This window comes from Arachis duranensis, chromosome 1 (genome assembly GCF_000817695.3).
Source record: "Arachis duranensis cultivar V14167 chromosome 1, aradu.V14167.gnm2.J7QH, whole genome shotgun sequence".
NCBI lineage: Eukaryota > Viridiplantae > Streptophyta > Magnoliopsida > Fabales > Fabaceae > Arachis > Arachis duranensis.
The window spans coordinates 1,749,969-1,769,638 of NC_029772.3; the positions used below are offsets into that span (position 1 = coordinate 1,749,969).

The 19,670-nt window shown below is 35.5% G+C and overlaps 2 protein-coding genes across 2 annotated transcripts; one reads left to right on the top strand and one right to left on the bottom strand.

Annotated features, from left to right (window-relative positions):
- Positions 1 to 3,044: 3,044 nt before the first annotated feature.
- LOC107489332 (L-ascorbate oxidase homolog) lies at positions 3,045 to 4,952 on the top strand. Its single transcript, XM_016110111.3, has one exon. The coding sequence runs from the start codon at positions 3,153 to 3,155 to the stop codon at positions 4,800 to 4,802; it is 1,650 nt and encodes a 549-aa protein (XP_015965597.1). The 5' UTR covers positions 3,045 to 3,152; the 3' UTR covers positions 4,803 to 4,952.
- A 4,404-nt stretch (positions 4,953 to 9,356) lies between these two features.
- On the bottom strand, positions 9,357 to 18,161 carry LOC107486999 (histone deacetylase 19). Its single transcript, XM_016107608.3, has 8 exons — positions 17,995 to 18,161; positions 17,225 to 17,734; positions 15,216 to 15,744; positions 12,305 to 12,535; positions 11,296 to 11,363; positions 11,155 to 11,212; positions 9,956 to 10,039; positions 9,357 to 9,837 (listed from the first exon to the last, which is right to left on the bottom strand). Exons 2-8 carry the CDS (start codon positions 17,707 to 17,709, stop codon positions 9,733 to 9,735), a joined length of 1,560 nt encoding a protein of 519 aa, XP_015963094.1. The 5' UTR covers positions 17,710 to 17,734; positions 17,995 to 18,161; the 3' UTR covers positions 9,357 to 9,732.
- Positions 18,162 to 19,670: the final 1,509 nt, after the last annotated feature.

Here is a 19,670-nt window from a genome sequence, read left to right on the forward strand (position 1 = left end):
TTTGCGTAATTATTTATCTATGTCTATATGCTACATGACTTAAATGATGTACCTATTTTTTTAATTGTGTATTACTTGTATGCCTTATATGTGTGACCTTGAGAGATCCCTCAGATGGTGGAGGAGAGCTGAGGATTATTCCACCTGGTGATTGGGAGGTTTGTAGTAAACTGAAATTGAGGAGATAGATTAGAATTTTCTAGGTAGAATTATCATATTTCTGGTTTGTGACAACTCTAGGCTTGGAATATGGGTTGTAGAAATTTAGGATTGTCTGCGGCTTTACGGAGCCTTATATCTTATCTTTTGGGCATTGTTACCATACTGAGAACCGGCAGTTCTCATTCCATATGTATTTGTTATTTTTCAGATGCAGAATATGACACGCCTCGCTGAGCGTGCTGGATTTGCTTTCTTAGAAGTGAAGACATATCTTTTGGGACTTATATTATGTTTTAGTTTATGTATTTTTGTTCTTCACTTTTATACCTTATGTTGTTTATCCCTTTTAGAGGATTATTTTGGAGAAACAGGACTTTACTGTTGTAGATATTTTGAGGGCTATATTCGCAGGTCGAGTCTAGAGTTTGATTATACTTATCTGTTGGAACTCTATATATATATGTCTTTTTATTTTCTGTATAAGCTTTCTGTCTTATTATTTTTTTATGCAATGCATTTTCGGTTTTGTTTTGATCGTACTTTTTTCTTTTAAGATTCTAGCTATATTATCCTTGTTATATATATATATATATATTTTACTTTTAGAGATCGTAACACCTCACCACCTTTATTTTACATCTTAGGCGTAAAATTTTGTGATAAGATGTTACAGAAACCCTAAACCTTAGAAGTCAATAAAAGATAAAACCTAGCAAATGGACAATGCAAGAACCTAATCCCACATATTATTCATCCATGACCTAGATACCATCAACATAGTGCAAACACATAACAAATAAAATACCTAAATCCCTACCATTCACCTTATGCAATGTGCAAATGTGATGATGCTTCGTGCAAAAATTGCTAGGGGTGTTCATCGATAAGATTCGATCCGCATATCCGCGATATTTATCCGAATTCAATATGAAAATTGTAGAAATGGATCCGATCCGCAAGGCTATCAGATCGGATCGGGATTCGATCCGCACACTAATCAAATCGGATTGCGGATTTTGTGTTGGTATCCGCATATCTGCATATCCGCAAAAATAAATAAGTAAATATTCTTTTTATGTTTTATTTCAACTAATAATTATCATATATGTTGTATTATTTTAATTTATTATTTAAGAAAATTATGTTTAATATTATTTTAAGAGTAAACATATTTAAAAGAATAGAAAAAATAAATTTTATCGATATTTTTTTAATAAAAATAAACTTTTAAAATATTTTTGTATTTTGCGGATATATCCGATATCCGATATTCGATCCAATCCACAAATCGAATCCAAACTTAAAAACTACGGATATTAGATTCGATCCGATGATTTTAATACGGATCGAATCGAAAATTTAGCCATATCCGATTCGATCCGCGTTCACCCCTAAAAACTACTTCACTAATCACACGTAAAGGTACCACGGAGGAGCGCCTACGAGGCTCAATAACTGGGAGCTGAGCCAGACGAAGAGACGAGACAGAGAAGAAGAATGTGCTTGGGATTTTGGAAAAACTAACAAACGTATGCTAATGGGGGAAATTCTTTTAATTTGAAGAAAAGAAATTGATACTTTAATTTGAAATTATTGCTTCATTTTTTTACATTTGTGCTATTCATCTTGAATAACATCGTTAAGTAAATTATCAAGTCGGCACTTAATAACACATAAATAATATTAATAGTGTATGGTGTATCACTTTTAGACTAACATAAATTTACGTTTTTGAGAATAAGAGATTAATTTGTTCATTTTATAAAATCAGAGACTTAATTAATACGAGTTAAAAACTTCACGTTTGAATTATTTAAAAAAGATAATTTAATGGTTGAAAACATTTGTATCTAGACTAGATATTAGACTATGAGAATGTACTTTGGATGTAGCTAGCTAGCATGAATTTATTAGAGGGATTTTGGTTGACATACATTTGATTGTAATTTCTCACCTACAGGCACATACGTAAAGGCAATAATTAAAAGAAAAAATATTGAAACTAATTTTCTTAATAAATAATCAGTTGTATTTTTTGTTTTTTTTTTCTTTTAATTTTTACTACTTTACTATTTTATTAACTGCAAATAAGTTGTCTCTCTACTCTCTAGTAAGATCCATTATGTATAACAACGTTTTAAAATTAAAGATGGAAAATACTAGGGGTAAACAAAAATTGTTAACTGTATATTAAAAATAATTTTCATATATGAATTTGTGTGTGTCTTATTTTATATATTTTTAATGTATATTTTATATTCTAAACTGTTTTTGTGTGTGTAAATACGTAATAGAATTGAGTATATATCAATATTTTTACTGACAAATAAAAGAAAATTAGCTTATATTAATTAGTTTAAATACAATATAAACGTAAAAAAGAAGGCTGGTTATATAACATTAACATCTCTCTTAAAAAAAAGTATCCTTAACAATTATATTAATTGCAATTATAATTATTAACTTATTGAAAGAAATACTATCAAATCCATGCAATATAATAGACCAGTCTTATCTATGCTATTTATACCAAGTACACATAACTAATGATGCATTAAATAAATAAATTCCAAAACAATAATTATGCTATATATATAAATTTACATGATACATAGTAAAGTGGGAACAATAAAATGAATTTGTTGGAAGGGAGGAAATACAGCACGTTTGTATTACTTTTTCCTACTGACCAGTACGCAAAATCCTGGCCAAAAGAGAGAAAGTCTAAAAATGGAGAAGGAATAGGAACAAATTGAAGCTAATTCAAGACCCTAAAAGATGAGGTAGAGCGACATAAACGGAAAATAGCTAAAAAAAGGGTTGGAAAGAAGGTATAAAAAGAGAGCAAGGAAGGCCAAAGGAAATCAGAAGAAGAACATCTATCTTCTTCCACTAATAATAAAGTGAGGAAGGAGATAGAAAGGGAAAGGGGATTATTATACTACTCTTGAATAATAAAGAGAGAGGGGAAATAAAAAAAAGAAGAGAAAATGGGCCGCGGGGCAGTTTTGGCTTTGATGCTTTGCCTGTTGGGTGTTGCAGTTCAGGCTGAAGACCCATACGTGTACTACACGTGGAAAGTGACGTATGGAATAATATCACCATTGGGGATCCCACAACAGGGAATTCTAATCAACAACCAATTCCCAGGCCCTGAAATCAACTCAACAAGCAACAACAACATTGTCATCAACGTCTTTAACTACCTCGACGAGCCCCTTCTCTTCACATGGCACGGCATCCAGCTGAGGAAGAATTCATGGCAAGATGGTACCCCTGGAACCAACTGCCCAATCCTTCCAGGCACCAACTACACCTACAAGTTCCAAGTGAAGGACCAGATCGGCACATATTTCTACTATCCATCAACTGCTCTCCACAGGGCAGCTGGCGGTTTCGGTGGTCACAGGATCTTCAGCCGTCTCTTGATCCCAGTCCCGTACCCCGATCCCGAGGACGAGTACTGGGTTCTCATCGGTGACTGGTACACCAAGAGCCACTCTGTCCTCAGGAAGTTCCTCGACAGCGGCAGGTCCCTCGGCAGGCCCGACGGTGTTCTCATCAACGGCCAGACCACCAAGGATGACGGCAGCGACAAGCCCATGTACACCATGAAGCCTGGTGCCACCTACAAGCTAAGAATTTGCAACACTGGTATCAAGGACTCACTCAACTTCAGGATCCAGGGTCATCCATTGAAGCTTGTTGAGACTGAAGGCTCTCACACCGTCCAGAACATCTACGACTCCCTCGACGTCCACGTCGGACAATGCTTCACCGTCCTCGTCACCGCCGATAAGGAGCCAAAGGACTACTACATGGTTGCCTCCACAAGGCTCACCAAGTACAATCTCGTCGGCAAGGCCATTCTTAGCTACACCAACGGAAAGGGACCTGCTTCCCCTGAGCTTCCACCGGCACCAGTTGGCTGGGCTTGGTCTTTGAACCAGTTCAGGTCATTCCGCTGGAACTTGACCGCTAGCGCTGCAAGGCCCAACCCACAGGGATCTTACCACTACGGTGGCATCAACATCACCCGCACCATTATTTTGTCTAACTCCGTCATCAGAGGTCAGGGCAAGCTCCGTTATGCCATTAACGGTGTTTCCCACGTGGACACCGAAACTCCTCTCAAGCTCGCTGAGTACTACGGCATCACCGATAAGGTCTTCAAGTACGACCTCATCTCCGACGTACCTCCGGTCACCGTCAACAACCTCACCCTCGCACCCAATGTCTTGAGGGCCACTTACCGTACCTTCATCGAAATCATCTTCCAGAACCCCACCAAGACCATTCAGTCTTACAACTTGGGTGGATACTCTTTCTTCGCCGTTGCCATTGAACCCGGGAAGTGGAGCCCAGAGAAGAGGCAGAACTACAACCTTCTTGACGCCGTGAGCAGGCACACCATTCAGGTGTTCCCAAAATCATGGGCAGCAGTGATGTTGACATTCGATAACTGTGGAATGTGGAATTTGAGGTCAGAGCAAGCTGAGAACCGTTACTTGGGTCAACAGATGTACGTGAGCGTTCAATCTCCTGAGAACTCAACGAGGGATGAGTACAACCTGCCACTAACTCAACTGATCTGCGGACTTTGCAAGAACATGCCAAACCCTGGAAACCTCTACCATTAAATTCAAGAGACTGTTTAATTCCCCCCTTTCTGATTTTAAGCCATATGCATGTGTCATTATAAACTATGTAATATCTCTTGTATCATGCTGTGACTCACTATTGTATTAGCCCCTTCCTGATCTTATCTTCTTGATTATCTTATTCATGGATAATACAATTTACATCTCCTTCCAACCTACTATCTATTGCGTCCTTTCATTTCATTATCTTATTATAATATTAGGAATGAAGATGTTTATTTAAGCTTAAATGTTGATAATAACTGTAAAGAAAAAGTTTAAGAGGCCAGCAATTTCATTAAATTCTGTTCAGTATATAATCAGTAAAAAAAAGTGAATCAATTGAATGAAATTTCACACCAATCTCACACTATTAAAATCATCATTGATGGCTATTTAATGACTACAAATCACAAAAATTACTGATCCCTTAGCATTTCTCTGACCCTAAATAATGGAAGTAATTTGTTTATCAATACTATAAGGAACAAATTAAAATGGTTTCTAAACTTCAATTTCATTAAGTTGTATGTTCATTTTCTTTCTAAATATAAAAATCGTAACATTGAATAAAATAAATCATGACAAAATTGTTATGAAAAATTATATCGACAAATAAAAGATATTTTTATATAAATCAATTTGAATATATTGTAAACTATTTTACAATATATTAAATTGAAATTTTATCAAATCTTATATATATATAGTACTGGTGTTGTGTTGAGTCATGAGTGTGCATCTCATGGGTATGAGTTTGGTTCTAGATGGTACTTTGACTACTTTAATTTCCATAAGAAGGAAAAAAAAAAGGTAACATATTAATAAAATTTATTATTAATTATTTAATTTATAAGTACTTGACTTTTTTATTATTGTAATTATATGTAGACACTATACTTGTTAAGAGAGTTTTCTATTTAAATATTTTAACAAGTATGAAGTTGACCATAAAATATACTTTCGTTTCAGTAACTTTAAACCTAATATAGATATCTGAGTGTTAGAATCAATTATCAAAATTATATCGTAAATATATCCCAAAAATATTGAACGTAAATTTTTTTAGAAACTCTCAAGTAATAATTATTGTATATACCCAACTATTTTTCAAAAAACAACTCGGTAAGCCGGTAAGGTAATACCCTACTTCTGCTAAAGGCAAAGTGATCATTGGCAAAATTATGTTTCTGAATTCCCCTCATCTTTGTTATGAATTATGTTTCATATATGACTTTTTTACTAATGTGCCCCTTTTTCCGAAACTTATTATGAGAATGTCACTCTTTTGAAATTAATTACTCAAATAACACCTTTCTTATATTACTATAAACAACCTAATTAAAATGACAAAAGAGGGCATCTGCATAATTAGTTTAAAAAATGTGGCATTTTAATAATAAATTCTGCGAAAAGTGACATTAATTATAGACATCTCTCTTTTCCTTGCTAATGAAGCCTATTTCTTTTTCCAACATTTAAGGTAAATCCTATGTATGTCCCTAACATTTAAATGCGTGTTTGGATTACAGTTTGTATAAAATTGATTTTGTAAAATTGATTTTGATCAAAAGTGAGTTGGTATTAACGTGGTTTATGTTTGGTAATTTTTATTCAAAATGAATTATAGTAAACTAAATATTGTTTGAATTACATTATTCAAAATCACTTCTAGATGAAAAATTATAGAAAAAGACATGAATTTAAATAATTATTTTATGTTATCTTATAATTTTATTTTAAATATTTAAATAAATTTTAATAATTTTTTTAGTACTTACAAGATGTTAGGATTTGGTTGAATTAGTCCCACATTGCTTAGGATGGCAAATGGAGTGGGTGGCCTAGGCTATAAATATGATGCCAAGTTCTCCATTTGTTTTTGCACCAGTCAGAAACACTTTAAGCTTGTATCTGATTTTTCTTTTCCTCTGTACTCTTTGATTAGAGAGTGTTGTGAGGTGTAGTTAGGTATTTGCTTTGAGAGAGTGTGGGTGTACTGGGGTGCCGGTGTTAGAGAGAAAGAAGTCTATGTGTTGTAACAATTTTCACATAGTGATATTCTCTGGTTGTCATTTGACAACGGCCGTGGTTTTTTCTCCGGTAATTGGAGTTTCCACGTTAAATTCTTGTGTTGTGATTGTGTCTATTTTATTTCTCTGTCAAAGGTGTTTTCTCAAGGGGGAATGGTGTCTTATTCCCAACAAGTGGTATCAAAGTTTCGGTTTGGTGGGATTTATTCTTAGTATGCTTTGTGGTTGCAGCCTAGTCTGACCTTCCACATCAGAAAAGAATTTTGTCCTGTGGCTTGAGGTTGATCTTTGGTTGTTGTTGTTGTTGCTGGAAGGCAGTGTGACACTGTGAGAGTGCAGTTTGGAAAAGGTTCTGGCTAAGGAAAGACTTGGTATTTAAGTGTGTCCATTGTGACCCACCTCTCTTTCCTGGGGACCCTTCCTAGTGCACGGTCTACAGTTGAGTTATAATATTCCAGTATACGGTTGCAACAATGTCAGGATATTCAAGTGCTGTGAAGCTTGAAATAGAGAAATTTGATGGAAGAATCAATTTTGGCTTGTGGCAAATACAAGTTAAGGATGTGTTGATACAATCAGGTTTGCACAAGGCGTTGAAGACAAGAAGTATCCTCATGGTATTACCGCACTGCCATGGATAAGGATAAGTTGTGGCAATCGGGTCCACAATTGCACACGGGCATTGGTTGGCGCTGAGATGCAAGGTGTGTGGCGGAGTTAGGTCGATGGCTGAAGAACTTTTGTTAGGATTTGGTTGAATTAGTCCCACATTGCTTAGGATGGCAAATGGAGTGGGTGGTCTAGGCTATAAATATGATGCTAAGTTCTCCATTTGTTTTTGCACCAGTCAGAAACACTTTAAGCTTGTATCTGATTTTTCTTTTCCTCTGTACTCTTTGATTAGAGAGTGTTGTGAGGTGTAGTTAGATATTTGCTTTGAGAGAGTGTGGGTGTACTGGGGTGCCGGTGTTAGAGAGAAAGAAGTCTATGTGTTGTAACAATTTTCACATAGTGATATTCTCTGGTTGTCATTTGACAACGGCTGTGGTTTTTTCTCCGGTAATTGGAGTTTCCACGTTAAATTCTTGTGTTGTGATTGTGTCTATTTTATTTCTCTGTCAAAGGTGTTTTCTCAAGGGAAATGGTGTCTTATTCCCAACACAAGATTCTTTAGTACTCTAATAAGATTAATAGAATCATAATACAAAGTAAAAAAAAATATTTCATACAAAAAAAATAACAATAATGATAAAAAAAAACTCATATAAGAAAATAATAATATACATAAGAGAGTATTAGAAAAAAATATTATAAAAAAAACAATAAACATATGAATATAAAGGACATAATTGGTACATAGAACATAAAGTTCAATCCAAGGTGAAAAGATCAACGGAAAAGCTAGAATTTTTAGCTTTTGGTAAACCAGGGTTGAAGACAGAAATCATCATTTCTGCGTTTACAGGATAAAAATGTTGCCAAACATGAAGATGAAGCGTTAAAGGAACTCAAACAGGCTTCTCTCTTCTCCAACGCAAATTCAAATACATCCTAAATCGTCTAATTTGTGTCCCTAACATTTGTAAAAGTGATTCAATGTTATCCTGCCGTCAATTACACATCACGAACGCTTTAGTTTGAGTTTTAAAAATCTATTCTTGAAGTTAGAATACAAATGTCTGTGATAGAATCAATGATCCACTTCGCAAAATAGCTTATCAAAAGTTGAAGCTAATTCCTACAACATTTACCTAATTCACTTTTCTAGGAACATAATTGAATCTAAACACAAATAGTAGATATAATATTAAAATCAAACACATCTAAATGAGATCTAATTGAAAATGAATACATCCAAGTGAGAATAATTGAAAAATATAATCTTATTTGTTAGTATAATTGATAGTAGGATAACATTGAATCACTTTTATAAACGTTAGGGATACAAATAGGACGATTTAAACGTTAGGGACACAAATAAGACTTACCCCAAACGTTGGGAACAAAAACAATACCAAACAATACCGTACTCTTCAATTTATTTTAAAACATTTTTAAGAGCTCATTTAGGTAAATAGTTTAATTTACTAGACTGTCTCTAGCTAAAATATGTGACAGACCTTGCTGTTAGATAAAAAGATTTATGAACACTAGGATGAGTTCTATTATTAATTTACTATGACTAAAATACCTGCTAGACCCTGATGCCTAACCCATAATAAAATAAACACTAGATTATCGAAATGAAATACCAGAGTATCTATAGAGGAACGAGTGAACCAGCCTGTTTGAAAGTTAAGTCACTAAAGTTTTATCCTTAGTGATTATCTGAGTTGTTGGTGTGATGGTTGTGAACTTAAAGACCAAGTTTTAGCCACCATCGTCGAAGTCATGCGTGGTGATCCCACTCACTCTATTTTAGCTTTTTAGGTAGTTGCTTAAACTAGTTTTTAAGATAGCATTTCCCAATTCATTTACACATGCAATGCATTAAAACTAATCTAAATAAACAAACCCTAAATTAGATAATAGGGAATATGATTTCTAATATCCGTTATGGGTTTTCTTTTTACCCCAGCTTTGTATACAATGTGAGCACAGAAAAAATTCACCTATTAACTTGAACACAGATACTACACTTGAGAGAGTTTAAATATCCATGAGAACATCACCATCCATTTTATGTTTACATCTAATACAAAGAAACCAAGTGCTGTGTGTTAACATCAATTAAATTTCCAATCCTTGCCCTCAACTCAAGAAAATGATAAGGGAGGTATACAACTTAAGAAAATCCAATTGGCCGTCACAGATCCAACATTTTGGGAAATGTGACTGCATGAACCGATCATTAAATCAGCACCATAGCTCATCAGTCAGTTGAAAACCCCATTTGCTTAACCCTTCAGATCCGTCATCTCTCTCACCAAATCATTCACAGCATGATCCTGTTCAACTTTCACATTATCTTCATCAACTGGCTGGGAACTGATATCCAAAGGCTGCAAGAAACCGCATTGAAATTATATTTTTTAAAAAAATAGCGATGGCGAACTTTCAAGTGATACTTTTATGTAATGCATGCATGCTTAGTGATAACAATTATGCCATGAAATTCACCTTCAAGCAAGCTGCTGCTTCGTCTGCTGCATTATCCGAGCTTCTTAAATGCTCTGCAGTTCTTCTCTGATCCTCCTGGAATGCCTGCATACAGAGAAGTTCCATGTCATGAATTCACATGTAAATCCATATAATGGTTTTCAACAGAAGCTAAAAACGTAATTAAATTGAGTGTTGAAATGAGAAAAGCTTAATCTACAACAGTATACACAAAATTGCTGGTAAATATCCATCATGATAGCGTAAAGATTAAAGAAACAAAGTAAAGTCCTACCCTATAAGCATCTTCAAGGAGAGGGCAACGTAATTTACTCAATGATCCCAAGGGAACATTCAAGATAATCTTTGATAAACCAACATATTCTATGGTATTCAAGGATACAACAAAGAGAAAGCAATTCACTGAAGACTTACTCAAAATGTGTTGTATAACACAAGAAAATGCTGCTAACAGACCCTATATATAATTGGTTACCTCATCTGTGACTCTAAAAACAATTGGTGATAATGAGTGGGAATCATAACCATAATTCCATCATGGTGTATATGAACTAACCACTAACACTAAGCCTGTTTACATCAACCAAACATAGCTTGGTCATGTCATAAGATCGATAGAAGCCCTAATAAGAATAGATAAGACGAAGGATCGCTAAGTAAAGAGACTATGTAGTAAAAACCATTAAAAGGGCTTGTATTTAAAAACCTGTGTTTATACACATAGTGACAGTAGGAAACAACAATGTCAACGTGATCCATTCAGCTAAGCTCTCCTAGTAGGAAAAGCATTATGCAAATATTTGGAATATTAATGTTTTTACTATATTATCTACATGTTAGATTCTATTTTCCCAATATTTTTTCTGGGTCCGTACACTTTTGCCTCGTTTAATTTGAAAGTCTGAAAGGCTCTAATACTATATACATTAAGCAGTGTGGCAAGAGAAATTGTTGAGGAATAATATTCACTTATAAGTTGTAGTGTACATTAACATTTGTTGGAACCTGGAGGTATAGTCAATATGATCATATGCAATAGTAAGAGGTTGGATTCTTTATACATGTAATAAATAAAATATATTTCTAGGTTGTGTCTGAATAACGTAGATAACATAAAACCAATATAAATTCTAAATGAGTATTGAGTTCCTGCATATTTGATTAATAACTACTTCACAAACTAACAAGGAAATACATACCTGATCATTGTGTGGAGGTTCAACTGTTTCTCTTTTCACTTTGCCCGGAAGAATCTCTCTGATTAACAAGGTAACAAACTGAAGATACGTTGATTGTCTGATATTACATGATAAGAAGTAGGCTGAGGATAAGCAACATACCGATCATCAATGTCCATGTCAGAATCAGGATCCCATCTCTCATCGCCATTATCTTGATCTTCATCTGCCTGGAAAATCACGAATTTCTCAGATATGAAATTTTACATCATGACTAGATCCATATATTTAGGCTAAGGATTAGGATATATTATGAATTATTGTTCAGGATACATTAGTTGATAGCTGAGGTTAGAAGCGAAGGTAAGACTTTGCGGGATGTCTGGGAGCTATGTCTTTTTTATAACCCTCAAAAACCATGTACTTAATCTATCTAACCTTTGTTTCTTCCATCCAAATCATCAACTCGCAATACATCTGGCAGTTATTTGCAGATCTACTTGCCCAGGACCCCAGCAGAAGACAGAGTAACCTTTGTCTCTTCTAACACATATAGGTATTTTATACTAAGACAAAAATAAAAGTTCTGGCAGAGGGGAGGACGCCAAAGCTGATGCAGCATTGCCCGCTCAGAGGATGACAGGGGAGGCAAAGATGTTAAGGAACCATTGCTAAGGGCTAGGAGGTAGAAGATAGCCACAGAAGAAGGAGGCAAGGTCAATTTCACGATGATGACGGAGAAGTGATAAGGATGTCTAAAATTGGAGCAGAATGAGCAATGAACAGAAAAGTGTTGGTATGGTGCACTATGTGACGTACACCAGAGCCTTTGCATTTAAGATTTTGGGTTACTTGGTATTATAGATTTCTTCTTTTTTTATTGGGAAAATTACACCTCCTAAAATAGACGACCAAGACTTTACAGAAGAAACAACTAATAAAGAAGAGCAATTAGTGATGGAATAACTTGAAAAGGATAACATGAATACTTTTATTCCCCTGTTTCTTTACTTGCGAAGCTCAGAAATATTATTAGTCATGTTTTACTTCTGTAGAAGTGGCTGCCAAAATAATTATCATTAACTGAAAAGAAGCACATGTGAGGGGAAAAAAGGGGGAGAAGATAGCAACTGCAATATAATTCAATAAAATGAAGACCTACAAAGCTTACCTCTCCAACATCAAAATCAGGAGGCTTTTCCTGAAACTGGACACTGGGAGCATGCTGCAGCTTGGAAAGATTTTCAAGTAGCCTAGATCGAATTTCTTCCAATAAATGACGGGAATTCTTGTTTTCCATATTACTTGGGGCAACATGAAGGGTATAATCTGGACCAAAATATTCATAGTACTCATGCTGTGGCATTTTGTCTTCTACCTCCATTCCAAGAGCAACTCCTGTCTGCCCTAACATATAACAAATACAATTTTGTGAAATATCGATATAGACAAATGACTCAATTATACAACAACAAAGAAAACTTATACTTAATTCTCTGCTGTACTTAGACAATTTATACTTAATTCTCTGTTGTATATAAAAAGTAAATAAATAAATAGGAAAAGAAAAATCCATGACTTACAAGACAAGAAAGGAAAACAATAACTCTGCTTTCACCCATCTAACATCATTATCACTGAAACTTTCATGTTTACCATTTTTTCTTTCAATTAACATATTGATAGGCCCCGTAAATTACTAAGGTGTCTGTTTCAAAAGCAGCATCGATCACAGTGACATCGGAACAGCTCACAGAGCAATTCCATAATATCGAAGATAGTCAAATAGACACAGAGTTAGAAGTAAAGTAGGAAAATGAAATAAAAGGTAAAAAACAATAAGATTTAGATATTAGTGACTTTTTGTGCATTTGATTTATCATAAGATAGAATAAATTAGCATTTCTATCCATAAATGTTCAGAATGTTGACAAATCTACCCACGGGAAAAAAAAACTGACTTTATATCCATGAAAGATGAGTTTTAGTTGACAAAACTACCCAAACTCTAAAAATTATCACGAATCCCTAAACTACCCCTTTTAACCTTCCTCCACTCCCAATTCTATTCCTTCACCACCACCTTAATCCCCAACTTTTACCACCACCACTCAAATCTTTCCTCTTCGAACGTTCATTCCCAACTCTTTACCGCTATTGCCTCTATTACCACGACCACATACATTGTTCTTGCCATTGATTTTTTTCCCAAGTTCTATTATATTTAATAATGTAGCAAGCTGAAATGGGAAATTGATTGAATAAATATCATGCAAGACGCTTGTTGAGAAATTTGAAAAGGTTGAGGCTGCCGCGGAGGTTGTAAACCGCCAATGTAGGTGACAACGGGGAAGTGACGCTTGTCGACGAATCTGGAAACGTTGGGGCTGCCGTGGAGGTTGTCGACACCATTGTAGATGACAAAGGAGGAGGTGATGCTTGTTGACTAATTCGGAAACGTTGGGGCCGCCGTGGCGGTTGTCGACGCCGATGTAGTGGCAAAGGGGGAGGTGACGCTTGTTGACGAATCTGGTAGATAAGATCGTTGGCGCCGCCCCATTGTCGCCGGAAGTAGTAATTGAAAGGCTGATAGCTGCTCTTCATGTGCTCAAGGAAAGATTTCTCAAACTCCTCGGAATAACCCTCAATTATCCAATTTGGATTTTGGCAAAAAATCTGCATCTGGCACTAGTGCCCTTCACTCATGCAGTGGCATTTGAATCATATTATACTTGTGTATAAAGAAATATGAAATCTCTAATCCATAAGAATCAAGGGAATCAGAGATATATAATAAGATTTAGAGAGAGAGCGCGAGAGAGTAGTGATAGGGAATGAATAGAAATTGGGGGTGGTGGTGGTGAAGAGACGAACATTGGAATTTGGAAATATGGTAGATTAGGGATTTTTGATAATTTTTTAGGGTTTGGGTAGTTTTGTCAAGCGAAATTCATCTTTTATGGGTATAAAGTCAGTTTCTGTTTTTCGTGGGTAAATTTGTCAGCATCCTAAATATTCATGGATAGAAATGGTAGTTTATCCCACAAAATATTATGACAGAATTTGATTCACATAGCCAACTCCATCTAGTGGGACAAGAGTATGGTGATCCTTTGTTGGGTGATTCTACTCCAATTTATGTCCATCATCTACATTTATCTCCAGATTCCGTGAGGTAAACAAACCTATTATCATCTTGTTTGTTAAAAAAAAAATAAAACAAAAAAGGCACCACCCAAAATTTAGATATGTAACAAAGACCAACAGAACATGGGGATGGGAATGCTTAAAGAGATGGCTAGGTAGGAATAAAAGCATTATACAAGAAGAGTTCAGGTAGCAATGACTATAGAGAAGATGGTAAAATCTCATCATAGGTGATATGCCCATGTTCAAAGAAGGGATCCAACAAAGAGCAGTGGTAGAGGGAGAGCTATGAAAACCTAAGAGAAAATTATTAAAAAGGATTTACATATTAATAGTTTAAAGAGAGATATGAGTATTTTGGCTGGAGCACTATTCTCGCAGCTTTTTAATGGTAGATTTTCAGATAAGAGATAGAATTAGACTTTCACTCTCTATATGGTATAAAGCTCATGATCTAGACATGTTGAGAGATTGGAAAATTATGCTTCATAGATCTTTTGTACTTATATTTAGTTGGGAGGATCTCGTATCCTCTCATTTCTTGTATAATTCTTTTCCCATCTTAATGATATTCTTCCTTTATTGAAAAGGGAAAAAAAAGGTTTAAACACAAATGTAGTCTGTCTTGTATGATACGGAACTCTAATGTCATTTGATCCATGTAGTCAACTCCACATAGTGGGGCAACGCGAAGTTGTTGTTTGTATGAAAAATAAAACATTAGGTATAACAACAAGTAGAGAAGCATATTATAAAGGTATGGAAGATAAGAGATACTCGGTATAAAAGATTAGGATAGTCACAAACCAATAAACAAGAGAGACACAAGCAAAAATACATAAGAGTAAAAGCTCACCAATCTATCTGCATCTCCAAGAGAGATACCCATCTATAAAGATAATGATAGCAACGTGTCTATTAAAGCAATAGTTTACCTCATAGCACCAGCAACGAGCAACATTCCGAATGGTGTAGCCACCACCACCTAGTAGTAAGAGGGGAACATTGAATGATCTCATGTATTTAACACACTCCGCATGTCCCCTAATTGAAAGATTGAAACATCCCAATCTATCTCCAGATAAAGAATCTGCACCACATTGGAGAACCACTGCACCAGGCTTAAAAACTTCCATCACTTTACCAATTATAGGTTTGAACAAGAAATGATAACTCTCATCATCAATGCCATCATCAAGAGGAACATTAAGAGAGTAGTATTTTCCCTTTGCGTATCCAATATCACGTAAGTCCCCCGTGCCAGGGAAATAATCACCAAATTTATGGAAGGAAACAGTCATGACTCTATCGGTAGTGTAGAAAGCTTCCTCCACACCATCTCCATGGTGGATATCAATGTCCACATATAGAACTCGCTGAAAATAAAAAATATTACATTTCAAAATAGGAACACACACAAAATATTGCAAGTTGAAAGTATAGTTCAGAAGAGGATAAATTAAACTTCACCTCCCTGATGTTGCCCAAAAACACTTGCCAGTTGCCACCCCAAAAAATTTAAAAACCAATATAAAAATCTAACGTTTCACCCCCTTAAAATATAATTTAGCCCATTAAAACACTTAACACTCAACAATGATGAAATCATCAATAAATAAATTAAAACTAACAATGCAGGGGTCATCCTCCCAAAAGAATTTCATGTGCTCTCAAAGTTCACAAAAACAGCACACAACCATATTAAATTTTCTACAATTAATAACCAGAATACAGAGACCACACATTGTACTTCTTTAAACTGGTTGTGTACAAAACTAACAATATTCTGCATATAGGTTTAGAAGATGACTTCAATGCAATTTAGGCTAGACAATGAATGCTCTCACCATTTCTGAAAATTCAAGGGAGCGTGGTTCATGCTTTTAAAAATGAATGACCATAAACTGTAGGATTAAAAAATTGGTTCAATAAAAATAAAAAATAAATAGTTAGCAAGCATACTGAGCCTTAACAAAAATCAAAACCACCAGAGTAAGCACCTGCTCAGACCAATATTGACAAGACTCGTAATCTATGGTTTCTAGCTAATAGCCATAGTAGCAAAAATGTTTGTCACCAAAGCTTCGGGAAGTGTTTCTTTTTTTAATTTATTTTCCAGTGTAGAAGGTTTTCATTGATAAACTAAACCTTCAAGTTTCCAATACATTCATTACTTTAACAAAGTTTAAATTGTTCACTCATTTTGCTGAAAACCTTATCTTATTCCAACACTTAAAACTTTATTTCTTTTCCCTGCTTGTAAGGTTCAAACTTCAAAGGGAAAGTTTAGCCCATTTTCCATTATATATTAAACTACACAAAATTGTATATTTACATAATAAAAAAAGTGAAAACAACAAAAATTTGATTATCTCATATTGTATTCAATCTAAGTATGCAGTAACATGGTCACTGCAGTTGGTCAGTTGGTCTCAGGCCGTCCAAACATAACTCTTCCAGAAAATAGAATTAGATGATTACATACTGCTGAAAAGGCAGTAATGAAGAACTGTCAAAGCCTAACTCTGAACTATTTTCGCCCATTCATTAGGATATTGTTTTATGAGATCAGAAACCTTTTCACTTAAATGTATATACAAGAAATGTTGCATTAGAGCAGGAGGCTCAAGAATATAAATGTTCAAGCTTCCATTAGCACATCCCTTTCTGAAAGAGACAAATACTCTCCAATTTGTCAACCTAAAACTAACAGGCAGAATATATTCAAAGCAACTAGTTGGTAAAACTCCTTTGCTTCTCCACCAAAGAAACCTTAACATAGAACTAAGATAACATATAATTGAAGTAGAAACATTTTGTAGACTAATAAAGGAGAAGGAATTCCTCTTGCTAAATCTTGGGCATACAAGAAGCAAAAGACCAAAAGCGCAGGATAATAATCATAAGTTCATAACAACAACAACAATAAATGAGTATTTCTCACTATGAGACATCTTGATAAAAACATATGTAAAATGCAGGATGCAGGCCACCGGCCCAATTGACAGCTATATCACATTGGTCATGGTTCAGCTTGACAGCACCACCAACCGAGCCTCCAGCATATGTTTGACAAAACGAGTACAGTCCATCAAAGACGGGGCAATCTTCGCCGACATTAAAGCGCTTGAGTTGCCTCAGATGGTCCTGCTGCGTTTCAGGGGTTATGCTTCGAAGGAATGCAACATAATCGTCGGCATGGAAGCGGCAAAGGTCCCTGTCCCTAGCAGGGAACGGCTTGAGGACCTGCATATGCTGAAGCAGTCCATAGTGGGCAAGAAGAGCATGTGTCATCCGAATTCGATGCGGCTTCATAGGGTGACCTTGGCCATAATAGTAATTCCCAACCTCTGGATCATAGAAATAACACACTTTTCGCTTCACCCCGTCCGGTGCAGATGGCAACGAGTTGCCGCCACCAGCATCCATGGCAGTTATTTATTTTTTATTTTCCCTGCTAAATTCAAGCATTCAATAATCCTAACAAAACTTACAGGGAAGCAAAACGAGCCAAGATAACTCATAACGAACGAGTGAAACACGTCCCGAAAAATTGGTCTATTAGAACTAGAAAATCGACATAGAACTAACACTAACTAGAAATTTTCAAAAACAAGTAAATTGAAAAAAGAAAACGAGAAGGTAACTCGTAAGAGAATGGGAATTGAATGCGGTAGTGATAATAAGAAGAAAAAGAAGAGGGATAGGGTTTACAGTGAAAAGAGGATCTTCTTCTTCTTCTTCTTCCTCTTCACTTTGGTGGCACTGAATCCGGACTCTCTTGTTCCTCTTCACTTTCGCTGCTTTGTTTGTTAGGAGCTGCTGTCCTGCTCGCTGCTCGCCTCGTCAGTCTTTAAAATGAGAGAAACCCCAAGAAATACGTCGCCACTTGCCAGCTGTTATAATGCCCCATGGTACACCGGTACTCCTTCCTTTTGTGGCCGTTCGATATAACCCAAAGGACTAGATTCTAGAATGGTTGGTACTTTGTATTTAATTTTGATATTGGGTTTATAGTAGTATTTTTTAATAATGTGTAAATTTTGTATGTTTTTTTCATATAAAGATCATAAATTGGAGGGTCTAATTTATAAATTTTAATTTTTTAAAATTTTTAAATCACAAAATCTACTCTCCGATTTGTGAACATTAAAAAAAAACCAATTTTAGAAAATTTACTCTCTAATTTGTGAGTTTTAATTTTTTTTATTTTTAAATGAACAAATCGGACTCAAACCTCTCCTCTAGGCATTAGTTCTAAAGTTTAACATTAGTAGGGGGTATACTACTTTTTTTTTTAGCACCTCCGGTGCTAAACGCCTCCCTAACATTTAGCGCCTCAAGGAGGGGGCTAAAATAATGTAGAACGCCCAAAATAGATGTTAAACGCCCATCTCTCTGCTTCTTCTTTGACGTTGAGCATCCTCAGCATGCCTCTCCACGGTGTTCTGTTTTCTGTTTAAACGCTTATGTCCCTGTTCTAAGCGCCGTACATAATTACAAACATTAGAAAAACTAGAAAAATTATGAAAATCAATGAAAAATAAAATGATATAAAATAAAACTGAAATAAAACAAAAGTAAACTAAAGGATACTGATGGTTGGGTTGCCTCCCAACAAGCACTCCTTTACCGTCAAGCTCTTCTAAGGAGGAGGATCGTAGGGCTTAGATCTTCACCCTTCATAGTGAACATCTTTTCTGTACTTCCATGAATCAGCTCAACATGCTCCAGAGACAAGATTCTGTTCACAGTGTGTGGTACAATTGGACTTCTAGTGAACACCACCTTCATGCCAGGTGAGAAGTCCTCAATAGGAATCTTCTTATCCCTCTAGCCCTTGGGTACTTTCTTCTTGGTGCCTCCTCCATCTTTGGCAAGTGGTGAATGTTCAACACCAAACTTAGATTTGATATCAAGGGGTACTGTATAGCTTTCCACCAAGTGAAAGGGCTTAAGCTTTGAACTCTACACGCTAGTACCTCATTTGTCAGAGAGTGGTTAAGATTTAAAAATCTTGAATAATAAATAGTCCTCATGCATCCTCAGGTATAACTCTCCTCTCTCGACGTCAATTAGGGCTCTTCCAATAGGTAGGAATGGCCTTACTAGGATGATAGAGTTGTCTGTATCATCTTCCGTATCAAGTATCAAAAAGTCTGCATGAAGGTAAAGGTCTTCAACATTTACTAGGACATTCTCCACTAATATTTATGAACTTCAAGGCATAATGAGAGCCGAAACTATTCAAAATTAGAGTGTCATTAGCCCCGTTCAGTAACTAGACATGAGCTTAAATGACAACTCAAAGTCTCAAGCATTTTCTCTTCTTGGTTCTATATTGTTTTGGTTGCTTGAGGACAAGCAACAGTTTAAGTTTGGTGTTGTGA

Bases quoted from the DNA above. Each gene is read 5' to 3' on its own strand.
- LOC107489332 (XM_016110111.3), top strand. From the start codon at position 3,153: ATGGGCCGCGGGGCAGTTTTGGCTTTGATGCTTTGCCTGTTGGGTGTT.
- LOC107486999 (XM_016107608.3), bottom strand. From the start codon at position 17,709: ATGGATGCTGGTGGCGGCAACTCGTTGCCATCTGCACCGGACGGGGTG. The intron at 12,536-15,215 runs GTAAACTATTGC...ATGTTAGGGCAG, and splicing joins CTCGTTGCTGGTGCTATGAG to ACAGGAGTTGCTCTTGGAAT. The intron at 9,838-9,955 runs GTGAATTTCATG...GGTTTCTTGCAG, and splicing joins AAGCAGCAGCTTGCTTGAAG to CCTTTGGATATCAGTTCCCA.